Source organism: Mobula hypostoma, chromosome 1 (genome assembly GCF_963921235.1).
Source record: "Mobula hypostoma chromosome 1, sMobHyp1.1, whole genome shotgun sequence".
Taxonomy (NCBI): domain Eukaryota; kingdom Metazoa; phylum Chordata; class Chondrichthyes; order Myliobatiformes; family Myliobatidae; genus Mobula; species Mobula hypostoma.
The window spans coordinates 92,610,674-92,627,744 of record NC_086097.1 but is presented as its reverse complement, the minus strand read 5'-3'; the positions used below and the strand labels follow the sequence as shown (position 1 = coordinate 92,627,744).

The 17,071-nt window shown below is 43.4% G+C and overlaps 1 protein-coding gene across 2 annotated transcripts in view; it reads left to right on the top strand.

The window, feature by feature from the left end:
- The window catches only part of rpap1 (RNA polymerase II associated protein 1), a 174,932-nt gene extending 172,511 nt beyond the window's left edge, over positions 1 to 2,421 (top strand). For both annotated transcript variants that reach the window (XM_063052697.1, XM_063052706.1), the window contains exon 25: positions 1,682 to 2,421. In XM_063052697.1, the coding sequence (XP_062908767.1) occupies positions 1,682 to 1,825 (144 nt within the window). In that variant the 3' untranslated portion in view covers positions 1,826 to 2,421. The remainder of the gene's footprint in view (positions 1 to 1,681) is intronic.
- The last annotated feature ends 14,650 nt before the right edge of the window (positions 2,422 to 17,071 follow it).

Below are 17,071 nucleotides of genomic sequence, written 5' to 3'. Positions count from 1 at the left end.
TTCAGTTTCGGTTCCGTCACAAGATATTGTGATTCTGAATAGGGTGCAGAGAACCTTTACACTTTAAAGCTGCTGAGATCATGATGCGTTGAAGAGAATAGACAGCTTGCTCCAATTAAATTGCGTGGGAATGAACAAGATGTTACCATTTTAAATTGTGTAAAGACAATTCGACATTGGATTCCAGTAGATGATCCTTTCCCAGAAAACAGTGAACTCAGGGCCAGTTTATGCACTAAATACACCTTTGTATTGGTGTGTTCAAACTTTCGATCCTCTAGCACAGTGGTTCCCAATCTCCGGGCCACGGACCAATACAGTGCCACGAAGAATGCAGTGGTGCAGCAATAGTTGGAACGCACCCAGCGCACCTTTAAGAAAAAAGCTGAAATAAACAAGCTAATTAATTAGGTAACATACATCAAAGTTGCTGGTGAACGCAGCAGGCCAAGCAGCATCTATAGGAAGAGGCGCAGTCGACGTTTCAGGCCGAGACCCTTCGTCAGGACTAAGGTCTCGGCCTGAAACGTCGACTGCGCCTCTTCCTATAGATGCTGCTTGGCCTGCTGCGTTCACCAGCAACTTTGATGTATGTTGCTTGAATTTCCAGCATCTGCAGAATTCCTGTTGTTTGTAATTAATTAAGTGCCACCCGGCACGTAAATGTCGGCCCAGATCAGAGGCAATGCAATCGGCAATCACCTCTGATCTGGTCCGACATTTACGTGCCAGGAGGCACCTAATTAATTAGCTTGTTTATTTCGGCTTTTTTCTTACAGATGTGCTGGGTGCGTTCCGGCTACTGCTGTACCACTGCATTCTTCGCAGTAATGTGTCGGTCCGCGGCCCGGAGGTTGGGGACCACTGCTCTAGCATTGTGATCTGGCCTGTCTCAGTATTGTGTAGAGTGGAGCCTGTGCTCTTAACCTTTGGTTTGAATGTGAGGAAGGCCAGCCCTCAAGAGTCCTTATAAAGGCATTGATGAGAGAGGATTTCTCAGTGCACCAGTTAGTAATGAGCTAAATTTATCAGTGGCAATTCTTTTCTTGTGTTAGGTTATAGGTTCAAGTCCAACAGCTGATGTCACAATTTATTTGATACTGTAGTGCATTGCTGAGAGAGCACTGAAGTATTAGAGGTATGTTGATTAACCAAGATCCTGGGTCCTTCCTTGAGTGAATGTAATAGATCCCTTGGCATTTTTCAAAGAAAGGACAAAGCAAGTTATTTTCCTTGACCAAGCCAGCTTTTATCTATCCGTCAGTAATACTTAAATGGACTGAATTAGATTTATATGATTTATACTGACTTGTATGACATGAAATTTGTTGTTTGGGGCAGCAGTACAGTGTAAGGACATAAAATTGCTATAAATATAAATAGTGCAAAAAAAAGGAATAAGAAAAATAAGAGGGGAAAAAAGGAATAAACAAAGAGCTAGTGTTCCAAGACCATTCAGAAATCTGATGGTGGAGAGGTGGAAGCTGTTTCTGTATCATTGATTGTGAGTCATTAGTGTATTGCTGTTTTGCACCTACGTTTTGTGTGTAAGCCAACTTGCATTTTTAATGTTACAGTTGTGACTGCACTTCAGAGTTGGCTGTAAAGTGCTGTGAGACAACAAAACCATGGAATATGTGTATTTAACCATGGTTCTTTTCTCCCTCCCTCTCTTGATCAGGTGTTGAGGAGGCATCTGCTTCACTTCAAGCTGCCTAACGTGGAGTCATCCATCGGGTTCGACATGTACGAGGAGCTGCCTCCTATGAGGCAAAAGTGGCTGCAGAAAGTCCTTGGAGACCTACTGCATCTGGAGAAGGAGTAGGAGGCACAATAAGCAGGGAGAGGTGGACTCAATTCCCTTGAATGGGTATACGTGACACTGGACCCTCTGATTCTGCATCGACCATTGCTGGCAGCAGGATCACAGACGACTGGGGAAAAGCCAAGTGCCACTTGTGATTACTTTTTAACTTGTATGTGATAATCAGGTTGTACTTGGATGGAGTACTGACCCTGCCTTTCATCAAATGATTGTCTGATCCCCTCAATAGTGCTGTTTTCACTGCCTTGTGCCGACCACCCTCTTGTCCTGAGCTGGTTCAAGTTTCTATTTGCAAAGTTCCAGCTGCACAGTGGAATAGGAAGATTGTGTCTATCCTCACTCAGGAATCAAGGATTAACCCAAAAAGTCCATATTTTTCTTTGAAGCAAGTGAAGATTTCTGGGAAAGAGAAACAAAATTGGTTATTCCAGTTTTATGGTCTCTGGGCAGCCTGGCATATTGTGAATTATGCAGAGCTAGGCATCTACTCTTCCAGGGATGTGATTACTTGACATAATGTCAGTTCACTTTGTCATTGTTTACAACAACTGCATGGACAGGAACAAAGTACATTAAAAACGAAAGATGTTGTGTAATCACTGTTAATATGTGTGCATCAAGACTGGAGAGTTGGTAATGTTCTTTCATTTAAAAAGGGCTGCAGACTTAAGCTGGATTGCTACACACCAGTGAGCAGTGGTTGGGAAATTTCTAAAAATAATTCTAAGGGGTAGTATTTATTCAGAAAGGCAGGAACTGACTTGGGCAAAGGAAATGCTGTCTGTCTAATTTGTTTGAGTTTATTGAGGAGGTAATTGTAAAGACTGATGACAGATGGAAGTTGTTATCTTTTTGGACTTTAGCAAGGCATTTGATAAGGTCCTGCATCGTAGGATGGTGTAGGAGGGTAAAGCACGTGGAAGGCAAGATGGCTAATTGGTGGACAGAAGCTTTTCTGACTGGAAGTCTGTAATTAGTGTTCACTATTGGGATCTTTGTTTGTGATATATAGTAATGATTTTGTTCTGTATGTTGGTGGTATGATTACTAAGTTTGTGATACGAATGTTGGTGGTGGTGTGAATAGCGAAGAAGATTGTCTCGGGCTACGTAAAGATATTGATTAAATGGAAAGATGGCTGTGCATTGGCAGGTGGAATTTAATCTTGACTAGTCAGAGGTGATGCATTTTATGAAGTCATATAAGGTTAAGACATGTACAGAAAATGGTAGGGTACTGAGGAATGTTGACGAGCAGAGAGACCTTGGGGCAGAAGTCTATAGTTCTCTGGAAGTGGCAACACAGGTAGGTAGGATGGTGAGGAAGGCATATGGCACGTTTGCCTTCCTGGGTCGGTGCATAGAAAATAAAAGTTGGGATGTTATGTAGCAACTTTAAAAAACACTGGTTAGACTGCACTTGAGTATTGTGGTTCAGTTGTAGTTGTCAGACTATAGAAAGGATGTGGTTGTGCTGGAGTGGAGGACCAATTATAGAGAGAGATTGGATAGGCTGGGCTTATTTACTCTGGAGCAAGGAGGCTAAAAGGAGACAGGGAGGAGGTATATAATATTAAGTGGCATAGATAGATTTTTTTCCTTATGATAGGTGTATCAAAAACAAAAGGGCATGAGTTTAAAGTGAGAGGAAGGAGTTTTAAAGGGAATCTAAAGGATCAGCAATTTGGATGTGGGGCAAAGGGCATTCGTAGTCCAGGCCTCCACTCCACATTCAAAGGCCGGTGATGTGGCTGGGAAATGACGGGCATCTGGAGTTACTGATAGCTGGAACTTACTGCCAGAGTTGATGAAATCAGATACAATTATTATGTTTAAGAGGTATTTAGACAGGCACTTGAATTGGGAGGGTACAGACCTAATGCAGAAAATGGGATTAGTGTAGATGGGCAGAAAGTTTGGCCTGGTTAAGGTGGGCTGGAGGATCCATTTCTTTACTGTTCAACTCTGACTCTAAGATGATGTGATCAGGGAAAAAACTGGAACCAGTTGTTTGTAGGATTTGAGTTTTTTACTGACTTACTAGCTGTGTATTAGCAAGAGCATTGATCCATTCCTGGATACCCTATCTTCAGAAGGATGCCATAGCTGTACAGAGATTTGAAAAGAGATTTACTGAAATGATTCTGGGGTGAGGAGCTTCAATTAAATGAAGAAACTGGGGAACTGAAAATGCCTTTAAAACAAGGATGATTAATGGGAAACTTCAATAGATGGAGTAATCAGGAGAGGATGTTTCACAGCAGGGTGGTCAACACCAATTTAAAGGAAATGACTTAATTCAAAGGAGATGCTGTTATGACCTGATGGCATGAACATTGACTTCTCAAACTTTCGCTAATGCCCCACCTCCCCCTCGTACCCCATCGGATATTTATTTATATACACACATTCCTTTTCTCTCTCTCCTTTTTCTCCCTCTGTCCCTCTGACTATACCCCTTGCCCATCCTCTGGGTCCCCCCCCCCTTTTCCTTCTCCCTGGGCCTCCTGTCCCATGATCCTCCCATATCCCTTTTGCCAATCACCTGTCCAGCTCTTGGCTCCATCCCTCCCCCTCCTGTCTTCTCCTATCATTTTGGATCTCCCCCTCCCCCTTTCAATTCTCTTACTAGCTTTTCTTTCAGTTAGTCCTGACGCAGGGTCTCGGTCCGAAACGTCGACTGTACCTCTTCCTAGAGATGCTGCCTGGCCTGCTGCGTTCACCAGCAACTTTGATGTGTGTTGCTTGAATTTCCAGCATCTGCAGATTTCCTTGTGTTTAAGTTGTTCAGGGCTGACTTGATAGGCTGAATGGCCTCTTGTGATGTATATTCTGTGAAACACAATACAATGGATGCTGTGGAGAGGCAAATTGAGAGGCTATGTTCCTTTAAAAGCTCTCAGCTAAAGTTGGGCATTGAAGTTTGGGTACTTGGAGACCGCAAAAATGATCACAAATGCTTTAAACAAAAGTAGGCCAATGGCCTGTTTCCTCTGCAAAGTTACAAAGTCATCCAGGAAGATAATTAAAAACGCTGCAAGACATCAACAAACTCTCCTCTACCAAACAAAACAACTTCCATTTGCAATTCAACACCATTAAAAAGCCATAAGGTACTTCACGATGGAAAAGGAAAAAAAAATTGCTCAGAGCCATAAACTTATTTAAGGAGAGGGATTTCTGGAAGTCACAGCTTTTGTTCATGGTGGACCTGGTGAGAGATTCACAGGAGTCCGTTACTGGATCAGACCAAAAACCCTGAAGGGTTGAGTGGTTACTGGAGGTTACAGAGAGAATGGGAGGAGGGGGCAGAGGGGCAAGGCTGTGGTTCCCAGTTTTCTGCCAGTGGCTTGGGTATGGTAATAAGATAGTATCATAGTAACCCTGTACTGACTGACACAACAAGCTGTACCAGTGAGGGTAAGAGCCAATGACAGTCAACTGGGCAAATCATCCCCCCTAATGCATTCTATGCTACATCTCTCTTTTATGTATCATACCTGTAATATGCAGATTAATTCTTGTACCATGCTGTGAGCAGGTCAGATTAATTTCTTTGATTAATAATCGTTTGGATGTTTAGTTGTAAATCAATCAATGTAAATTGATTACTGTAATGATAAGGGACACTAATGAATTCTGCAGGAAGCACTATTTCTAACCAACACTCTTACTCAACCACAAGACACAGTGATTACTCTCAACACCACAAATTGACTGCAGGAGGCTTAACAGCTACTCAACAAGGCAACAGTATGTAATTGCCACCAACATTTTCTTGGACTGATCAAGGGGCATGGCTGATTTTCTGCACCCTGCACAAAGGCCAATGTTGGACTCAAGATGTTTGAATTTTGCAGTAACTACTCCGGTGCTCTCCTTGTTTTTCTCTGGTGTTGCACCTCTTGTAAACCTGAAGTCATCTGTGTTGTCCCTTTCACCAGTCCTACGTGAGGATCTCTGACCCATATTAGTCCCAGGCTGGCGATTCTTCCATTTTAAAATCCTCATCCATGCTTTTGAATCCATCTTTTGTTTCACCAACATCTATCTCTAAACTCTTGTAGTCCTTTAAAATTCTGAGCTCTTTGAGCTCTATGAGTTGTGGCCTTTAGATTATCTGTGGAAAGCCAGCGGGTGTTCAGCGCAGTCTACCAGCCCTTTGCTCATTGCTGCCAGATGAAGGTGTCTGTGTGTGACGGTCTCTCTCATGCTCGCTGCTCCCAGTGGAATGTGTTTGAATGGTCTCTCTTTCCCTCGATTCTGTCGAAAGGTAGTGCTGGAGTTCTGGGTCTCAGGCAAGGTTTAATCAATGTGGTTTGTGGATTGGACTCTGTAGTTCATGTTATGATGTGTTTCTGGTTTTTTGGTTGCTCCTCTTTTTTGCAGCTATTTTGGGCAACTTTGAATCAGGACGGCTGGCAGATAACGGACATTGAGCTGAAATGAATATGCCTAGACTTTCGATTTTGTGTTTTTCACTCTTCTGTTGCCGTTTTACATGACTTTTTTCATGTATGGGGGGGTGTGTTGATTTTTTTTTGAGCAAGTTCCATAGCTGCCTTTGTTTCATGGCTGTCGTTGGGGAACTACAGACAGTATGTATCTCTACTGCATACATACTTTGATAACAAATGTACTTTGAATCTGCAATATTAATCACTATATCATTGAGAACAGTGCCCTCAACAGGCTAGGCTGTTTGAGGAAATCTATTTCTTAAAGCCCTTTTTGTCTCTTTTTCCTACTTTGGTGGTTCTTAAAACCCTCTTCTTTGGCTAATTATTTGGTCATTGTTCTAATAACTCTAAATAGCATAAGATTTGGTTCCATAATTTTTTTGTTTCAAAAATAAACCTTTTCATAAAAATATCTGCATAAACTACAATACAATTAGGAGACATGACAGACTGGAAGTCTCTAATAACACACAAAGGAGCTGGAGGTACTCAGGAGTTCAGGCAGCATCTATGGAGAGAAATGGACACTTGGTGTTTCATCAAGTCCTGATAAAGGGTCTTGACCCAAAACATTGATTATTCATGTCCCTCCACAGATGCAACCTGACTTGGGTTTTTCCATTTCCTTTGTGTGTTGCTACAAAACAATCAGAATCTGATTTATTATCACTGACTTATGTGAAATGAAATTTATTGTTCTGCAGCAGCTGCAATTCTGGAGAACATCAGTAAGGCTTTCTTTATGTTAATTGTGTCATCATAGCAGTATCTTCTATTTATAATGAATTATTGTTGCTTGTGTTTTCTCTTTCAATAATTCATCTGTGAAAAGAAACAGGGACCAGCCCCTCGATGCTCAGTGGCAGGAGGATGTAAGATTGTGGTCCTTGTCCATAAAACTTTTGCTGCACTGACCTTCATTGTATCCCTGAGCTCATACTGTGCCAGTTGGCAGCCTTCCCTTCTTGCCATCTCCTTACACTGTGAGTCCAACATGTTTCAAGAAAACCAAAATGCATCCTTCACTGAGTTGTTGACCTCCGAGCATCACTTGATGTTTATATCAGTGTGAGTCCCTGGGAACTGCCAATAAATCAGAGTCATTCTGTGTTGACCACTGCCGGATGCATTTGTAGTAGAAGTTGTTTCTCCACAGCAAATTTTCTATGAAGGATAAGTTGTGCACAAAGGTCCAAATGGAAGAAGCTGTTCTGGAGTCTGCTGGTCCTGGCTTTTATGCTGCGATGTTTCCCGGATAGTAGCAGCTGGAATAGATTGTGATTGGGGTGACTTGGGTCCCCAATGATCCTTCGGGCCCTTTTTTCACACCTGTCTTTGTAAATGTCCTGAATTATGGGAAGTTCACAACTACAGATGTTCTGGGCTGTCCGTACCACTCTCTGCAGAGTCCTACAATTAAGGGAGGTATAGTTCCCATACCAGGCAGTGATGCAGCCAGTCAGGATGCTCTCAATTGTGCCCCTGTAGAAAGTCCTTAGGATTTGGGAATCCATACCAAACTTCCTCAACCACCTGAGATGAAAGAGTTGCTGTTGTGCCTTTTTCACCACACAGCTGGTGTGTACAGCCCACATGAGGTTCTTGGTGATGTGGATGCCGAAGAACTTAAAGCTGTTTACCCTCTCAACCCCAGATCCATTGATGTCAATAGGGGTTAGCCCATCTCCATTCCTCCTGTAATCCGCAACCAGCTCCTTTGTTTTTGCGACATTGAGGGAAAGGTTGTTTTCTTGACACCACTGTGTCAGAGAGATGACTTCTTCCCTGTAGGCCACCTCGTTATTGTTTGAGATTAGGCCAATCAATGTAGTGTAGTGTCGTCGGCAAATTTAATTAGCAGATTAGAGCTGTGGGCAGTGACCCAGTCATAGGGATACAGGGAGTAAAGGAGGGAACTTAGTACACAGCCCTGAGGGGCTCCTGTGTTGAGAGTCAGAGGACTGGAGGTGAGAGAGCCCACTCTTACCACCTGCTGGTGATCTGATAAGTAGTCCCGGATCCAGCTGCACAAGGCAGGGTCAGGTCTGAGGTCTCTGAGCTTCCTGTCGAGCCTGGAGAAAATGATGGTGCTGAATGCTGAACTGTAGTCCAAGAACAGCATTCTCACATAAGCATCCTTCTTAAATGTGTGCGGACGGTATGTAGAGTAGTGGCTATTGAGTCCAGCTTGGATGTAGTCCTTGACCAGCATCTCTAAGTATTTGCTTATTGTTGAGGTGAGTGCAACAGGGCACCAGTCGTTGAGATGTGTTACCTCGGTCTTTTCTGGTACAGGAACAATGGTGGATAATTTGAAACAGGAGGGCACTCTACAGTGGGAGAGGGAGAGATTAAAAATGTTTGTAAACACACCTGTCAGTTGTGTTGCGCACATCTGGAGTACTTGCCCTGGGATGCTGTCCTGTCCTGCAGCCTTGTGACTGTCCACTTGTTGGAAACATCTGCATACCTCAGCCTCAGAGATGACCAGGTTGCAGGTTGTAGCGGTGGCTTTCCTCGGAGGCTCAGAGTTAGTGACATTGAACTGAGAGTAAAAGTGATTCAGCACATTTGGGAGAGAGGCCATGATGTTGGCGGCATCATTACATTTGGCTTTGATGGTATGCAACTCTTGCCACAAGTCACGTGTGCTGTTCGTAGTGACTCTTGACTCAATCTTGACCCTGTATTGTTTCGCAGCCTTTATAGCTTTGCGCAGATCGTAGCTGCTTTTCTTGAGCTCCTCCTGATTGCTGGCAGTGTAAGCTCTGTGTCGTGTGGAAGTGGAACAATTGATCCAGGGTTTCTGGTTCGTGAAGACCCTGACTGACTTCTGGGGGACAACATCATTGATGCACTTCCAGGTGAAGCACGTGACTCTATTCATGAACTTGGAGGCATCCTCATCATGGAAAACATTCCAGTCAGCATCATTGAAACAGTCCTGCAGCATGGAGACCGATTGGTGGGACCAACAGTGGATGGTTTTAACTATGGCCATCTCTTGTTTCAGCTTCTGCCTGTACATCGGTAAAAGCAGGATCGAAGAGTGATCTGATTTTCCAAAAACTAGGCGAAGGAGAGCTTCCTCTGTTGTCTGGAGACTTGTATGTTATAACCTGTTGGACATGCTCCATCCTGAATCTCCAGATGAAGTGGAAAATAGCTTAAATGACTGTCACAATGCAGCAGCAGGTTATGGTGCCACATCCAGCAACACTGTGCACACCTTGCACTTGATGACCATTTCTCTGTTTACCAACAAGAGGAGTTACTGTTCTCCTGGGCTCAATTTTTGTTTTACCTTGGCTATCCACTCCAATCAATTTTTGCCACGTATACCAGATTCTCTGAACCAGATTCCCAACACTTCCAGATGTGGGGCGTTTTTCTCCACTGAAGACTCAACAACAAAGTTGTGATGAGGAATGACTCACTGAACAATGCCCTTGCACTAGGGATACCAAAAATGATGGAGACTTCTTTAGCACAGATAGTAAGAATGGGTGACTTAACATGATGCAAGCTTACTGCAGGTTCAACAGTCAAGGATAACATCTTCAAGAAGGACATTTTTTTTTGCCAGTGCTCCCTGCTCTTAAATTTATGGATAATTGGAGTTTACTTTGCTGGCTGAGCAAAGATTTGAATATTAACCAACACACATCAAAGTTACTGGTGAACGCAGCAGGCCAGGCAGCATCTCTAGGAAGAGGTACAGTCGACGTTGTCCTAGAGATGCTGCCTGGCCTGCTGTGTTCACCAGCAACTTTGATGTGTGTTGCTTGAATTTCCAGCATCTGCAGAATTCCTGTTGTTTGAATATTAACCACTCATTTCTCTGGTTTTACTATTGTCAGTGCTAGGCTTTATTCTCAACAACCCTCAGAGACAGTCTAGGAGAAAATCCAAAAGGGTGAGAGTGATGTTACTGTTCCCCACTGTACCTCTTCCAAATCTGTGACTTGAAATAAAGGCTTTTGACTTTGTCAATTATGGAACTGCTAGTGTCTCTTATTATCAATACTTTACTGACCTCTGGTGGTGTTTGGAGAGGGTTGCTTGGCAGCAAATAAGTCCATTTTATGTGTTATCCTATTTTAAGTGGCATGCCCTCAAAAGTGAGATTGGGTATTGGTTTATTATTGTCACATGTACCAAAATACAACAAAAAACTTGTCTTATATACTGTTCATACGGATCAAATCATTGCACAGTGCATTGAGCTAGAATAAGGTAAAGCAGTAACAATGAGGAATAAAGTATAAAATCTACTGAAAAAGTACAGTGCAGATAAACGATAAAGTGCAAGATCATAACGAGGTAGATTGTGAAGTCTAGTCCATCTTATTGTACAAGAGGTCCATTCATGAATCAGATAACAGTGTGATAGAATCTGTCCTTGAGCATGGTCTGTTCTGGTTTGTGTGTCTTCTGCCCAATGAGAGGGGAGAGAAGAGAGGATTGCCGGGGTGAGGGGGGTGGTGGGGTCTTTGATTACACTGGCTGCAAGAAGTATAGACAGAACCCATAGAGGATTGACCTTATACATGGAATAGATGAATACATTATTTGTAAAGGAAACCGTAGTCCAATGAGCAAAGATTGTATCAGGATACCTAAAATTTCTTCAGATACGTGAAGTGTGAAAGAGAGGCAGGAGTGGATATTGGACTGCCGGAAAACAATGCCAGCGAAGTAGTAATGGAGATGAACTGAATAAGTATTTTACATCTGTCTTCACTATGGAAGACACTTGCAGTATGGTGGAAGTTCCAGGTGACAGGGGCATGAAGTGTGTGAAGTTACCATAACTAGAGAGAAGGTTCTTGGGAAACTGGAAGGTCTAAAGGTATATAAGCCACATGAACCAGATGTCACCTACACCCCAGAGTTCCGAAAGAGGTGGCTGAAGAGGTTGTGCAGGCATGAGTAATGATCTCTCAAAAATCACTAGATTCTGGAATGGTTCCAGAAGACTGGAAAATTGCAAATGACACTCCACTCTTTACAAAGAAAAAGAGGCAGAAGAAAGGAAACTAGGCCAGATAATCTGACCTCAGTAGTTGGGAAGATTTTGGAGTCAGTTATTAAGGTTGAGGTCTCAGGCTACTTGGAGGCATGTGATAAAATAAGATGTAGTCAACATGGTTTCCTCAAGGGAAAATCTTGCCTGACAAATCTGTTGGAATTCTTTGAAGAAGTAACAAACAGGATAGACAAAGGAGAATCAGTTGATGTTGTGTACTTGGATTTTCAGAAGGCCTTTGACAAGGTGCCACACAGGAGACTGTTTAACAAGCTACAAGCCCATAGTATTACAGGAAAGACTCTAGCATGGATAAAGCGGTGCCTAATTGACAGGAGGCAGAGTGGGAATAAAGGGAGCCTTTTCTGCTTGGCTGCCGGTGACTAATGGTGATCCACAGGGGTCTGTGTTGGGACTGATTCTTCTTACATTATATGTCAATGATTTGGATGATGGAATTGATGGCTTTGTTGCAAAGTGTGCAGATGATATGAAGATAGCTGGAGGGGCAGATAGTTGTGAAGAAATAGAGAGGCTACAGTAGAAACACACATAAAAGTTGCTGGTGAACGCAGCAGGCCGGACAGCATCTCGAGGAAGAGGTGCAGTCGACGTTTCAGGCCGAGACCCTTCGTCAGGACTGGTCTCGGCCTGAAACGTCGACTGCGCCTCTTCCTAGAGATGCTGTCTGGCCTGCTGCGTTCACCAGCAACTTTTATGTGTGTTGCTTGAATTTCCAGCATCTGCAGAATTCCTGTTGGCTACAGTAGAATTTAGATTAGGAGAATAGGCAAAGAATTGGCAGACAGAATACAGTGTCAAGAAGTGTATGATCATGCACTTCGGTCAAAGAAATAAAAGGGTTGAAGGGGAGTTAATTTGTGGTAAGGAAGTTAAGCACCCACTAAGCCCTCACGGCTGGCATTGGCATGGAGCACATAAAGCAACTGGGGGTTTGCAAAGGCCAACCAGATGCTTTAGTCAGCAACTCTATCAGCAGCTGAAAGACCTCTTCACATCTTGCATCCCATCTTTCCCCAAAAGGCTCCAAAGGGCTGAAATAGACTTTACCTCCTTCTTTCGTTCTCCTCCCTTTCTTCCCCAAGGGAGGGTAACTACATAGAAGCTGATTCAAAGTGGCATACTTTGGAGTAGTCCTTCATGAATCTCTGGTAGTACTCACAGAATCCAAGGAATAGTTTAGGGAATCACATTCTTGGGCCTTGATCATGTGGTTACCATCCATATCTTGGACAGATCCTTACCTACTCCATCCTGTGAGACACTGTGCCTGACGTAGTTGACTGACGTCTTACAGAACTGGCATTTGTCCAGTGACAGATTTAACCATTCAGCTTTCAGGCAGTCCAGCACTTTCAGTAGCCTCATCTCCTGCTCCTTCAGTGTAGATCCGAACACTATGACATCATCCAAGTACACCAGTACCTCAGACAAGTTCATGTCCCCAACAGTCTTCTCCATGACACATTTGATAGTCGCCAGTGCTCTTGATATGCCCTAGGGTTTTCTTTCAAACTGGAAGAATTCAAGTGGACATAGAAATGCTGACTTCTCTTTATTAACTTTGCTCATGGGTATCTGATAATACTCACTCCTTAGGTCCAACACACTGAACCATTTTGCTCCACTCAGTCAGGCCAGAGCAGTGGAACAGTATACTGGGCGGGGACAGTGCGTCGGTCCAGTGTCAGATAGTCAACACACATTTGTACCTTCCCATTCTTCATCCTCACCACCACTATGGGTGATGCAAAGGGACTCTGTGATAATTCTAGCTTCCTTTAGTTTCAACAGATGCTGCCAAACATCCTCTATCTCTGCTAGTGCTAACCATTGAGACCTTTCTCTGAAAGGGGTGTCCTCTGTGGCTTGGATTGTGGAAATCCATCTTTGGACTTCAACATCATCTCTGCATGTCCCGATTCTATCAGGTAGCACGACTTCAGTTACGTCACTGCTGGTCTGGACTAACACGATATCCTTACCCAGCGATCGATCGAACCACAGTTCAACTAGTGTGACTTACCCCAGAGCTCAGCACTCTAATTAGCAATTCATCAGGGCTCGGATATCTACCCTGTTTAGAACACAAGTATTATTGGTGGGGAATCTCTTTGAATTGCACCAAACCTTAAATAGATTAATCAAGTTTATCTAATACACTTGCTATAAATGTGTACAAAATTATTACTGCCATATCTTTACGGAGAAAAACTGCATGTGTATACTTATGCTTGATCTTAAAGTGTGATCCTTCCTTGTATCCCACTGCTATTCTGTCCTTCTCATCCCTAATTCCATTCAAATAAATCTGCTCACACCCTTTCTGAGGCCATGATATCCTTCCCAGTGCCCAACATTGACACAATACTACAGTCTAATACACATTCACGACCACGGCCAAGAAAACGCACTAGCTCTTCTACTTCCTCAGAACACTAAGGAAATGTGTCCCTGAAAACCCTCACCAGTTTTTACAGATGCACCTTGAAAACAACTTATCTGGATGCATCACAGCTGGGTATGGCAACTGCTCTGCCATCTAGCAAGGAATTGTACAGAATTATGAACACAGCCCGGTCCATCAGGCAAACTCGTCTCCTTTCCATTGACAGTGTCTACACTTCCTCCTTCCTTGGGAAAGCAGCCAGAACCCATTCAAGGACCCGTTCCATCCCTAGGTCATTCTCTCTTCCCCACTGGGCTGAGGGGCAGTTTATTTTTCTACCTGCTTTGCACTTTCTCTGTAGCTGCAACAATATATTCTGGATTCTGTTTCCTTTTTCCTATCTCGATGTGCTTGCGTGTGGAATGATCTGCCTGGATGTCACAGTCTAAGGGTTTCCAATGTATGTGTGACAATAGTAAACTGATTTAATCCTTGCCAATGAGATGTAAAGGTTTTGCATAAGTTCCAGTGGGTTATAAATATTTAATACAAGTTCCACGGAGTTTTAAAAGTTTAATGTAAACTGATGAGATTTGGCATGCGCTCCTTAACTTTGTACTCTTTTGTTTGGAGAGCCAAGAAACTGGTTTGCCTTTTCAACAATTTTCTCAAGTTGTCTTGCCAGTAATGTGCAGCCAATTATTTGCTACTGCACCTCAGGTCTAGATTATATCTTTCGCTTTACATTGTCTCTTCCTATATTACTTCTCACATCTCAATTCTGAGATGTCTCTGGTGTCTCTGTCTGGGGAGATGTGTGTCAACCCTGGCTCAGTGAAGCACTCTCTCCAGATTCCAAAAACCCAGATCGATTGTCCCGTGTAGTCCTGAGGATAGATTACCTTCAGTTGAAAGGTTACACTAAGGTACCATCAGTCTTTGTGAATGAAAAAAAGATCTACGTTTTTTTTTTAACTCTATGGGTAGTGAACCTGTGGAATTCTCTACCACAGAAAGCTGTGGAGACCTAGTCGCTGAATATGTTTCAGAGAAGGATACATTTCTAGCAGTGTGGGGTGGGAGCAGGCACATGAAGATAAACCATGAGGAACCAAAAGGTGTTTTTGTATAGGAGTTAAATTTATCTGGGGTCCTGGCCAATATTTGTTCTTCTGAGAAACATTAATTAATTAATAATTATCATATCCTCATGAATTCTTGAATTATTTTCTATATTACTGAAGGTGTAATTTAAAAATATACTTGCTATACTGCCTTGGGACATGCTGAGGATGTAAAAGATACTATGCAAATACAAATTATTTCTTGTAATATTAATTCCATAAATTTTGGTTTAAATGTCCCCACTTTGATCTTTCTAAGGCTGCCTTCCTCAAATTCAGCAGGTGGCACTGTTGAATTGGTAGTGAGAAGAGTTAAGTACAAGTCAGCAGTCTGTGAGACCCTGTGACGTGAATAAAAAGCACAGTACTGGCAATGCTTAGTAGATTCCTGAATTTGTGGGACAAGGCCATAAAGCTTGGTATTTCAGTTTAATGACCTCGCATTTGAACTGGAAAATGTTAGAGTTAGAAGTTTTTAAGCAAGTGCAAAACCAATGTAAAGATAAGGGGTGGGTGAGTCAGAGGGGGTACTGTGAAACACATAAGCCATCCCATTGCATAGTAGTCCTGACTAGATGCTTCACAGGTATTATTGAGGCAGGAGAGTGTGGTAACTTCTACTTTGAAAAAGGCACACTCGACAACTTCATGTCCAAAAAAACAACTTTATCTCGAACGTCAAACCATTATGTATATACAGAGGCTTTCACAACCCGTACGGCATGGCAGGCACACCACATACAAAGCACACTGGAAGTAAAAAGAACGGAAGTTCTTTTTATCCTATTTATCCCCATTTTTATCCCCATTATCCTAATTAGTATTAACTTACTTTTAATAATGCTCACATTACAACACTTCTCCCCCTTTAAAATCCAACATTCCCCAAATGTAAAAAAAAACTAGGAAATAAAAACAGTGGTGTTATTAACTTGCGTACCCCTGAAAACTTATACTAATATCTCAGCAACAGTTTACCAATACAAAACATCTGGAAAACATGACAGATTCAACATTCAATCTAACAACAATAAAAAAAAACTGTCCCATTAAAGATTCAGTCTGTCAGGAGGCTTACGAGTGCGCTGTGATCTGTGCACTACCCCTGGTGACCCAGCAGGTGAGGGTGTTTTGGGGGCATGAGAGGGGTCTGTGTGTCTGTGTGAGAATGTCCATCCTCCTTAGGGGACCCCGACCCCTCTGCCAGCGTCTCGCCCTCTGGCAAAGTCACTGGTGGACATGCTTCCACCATAGTCTGTCTCACTTTTGCTTTCATGTCCGGCACAGTAGGTCCAATCTTGACTTGGATTTATGCCCCATCAGCATCTCTGCTGGAGTGCGGGCAGTCGTAGTCTGTGGCGTGAGGCGGTATTTAAACAGGAAACGTGAAAGCCGAATGCTAAGAGAGTCCCCTGTCATCCGCTTCAAGCCTTCCTTCACTGTCTGAACAGCCCGCTCAGCCAAACCACTGGATGCTGGGTGGAAAGGGGCGTCTGAATTTGACAAATGCCATTCTGCTGCATGAACTCACTGAACAGCTCACTGGTGAACGTCGGGCCATTATCAGTGACCAGAGTGTCAGGCAACCCGTGGACTGCAAACATTTGCCTGAGTTTGTCTATGGTTGAGGGGGATGTGATGTTGCTCATGATGTGAGCTTCGATCCATTTAGAATGCGCATCTACCTTTACAAGAAACATCTGCCCCAGAAAAGGGCCAGCAAAGTCCAAATGTAGCCTAGGCCAGGGGTGGTCTGGCCATTCCCATGAGTGCAAAGGAGCTGGTGGTGGCATATTCTGATTAGTCTGACATTGCGTGCATGATTTTACCTTGTTCTCCAGATCCTGATCCATTCTTGGCCACCAAACGTAGGATCTTGCAAGGCTTTTCATTCGAGACACCCCTGGGTGAGTCTCATGAATTTCCTCCACAATCTGTGAATGGCCGGGGGAGGCACCTTGACCCTCGCCCCCCAGAAAATGCAGCCATTCTGCAGACTGAGTTCTGTCTTGCGTTTGGCATAAGGCCTCAGTTCCTCTCCTTCCAGGACTCTGGGCCAACCTTGTAAAAGAAAAGTCTTGACTTGGGACAGGACTGGGTCCCTCTCTGTCCACTGCCTGATCTGGGTCACCTTTACAGGTGTCTCTGACAGCCTCTCCAATGAAAACACAGTCTCTCCTGCCCTTAGCTATCACTAGCCTGGCTTCAGCCTTCTGACCCCCGG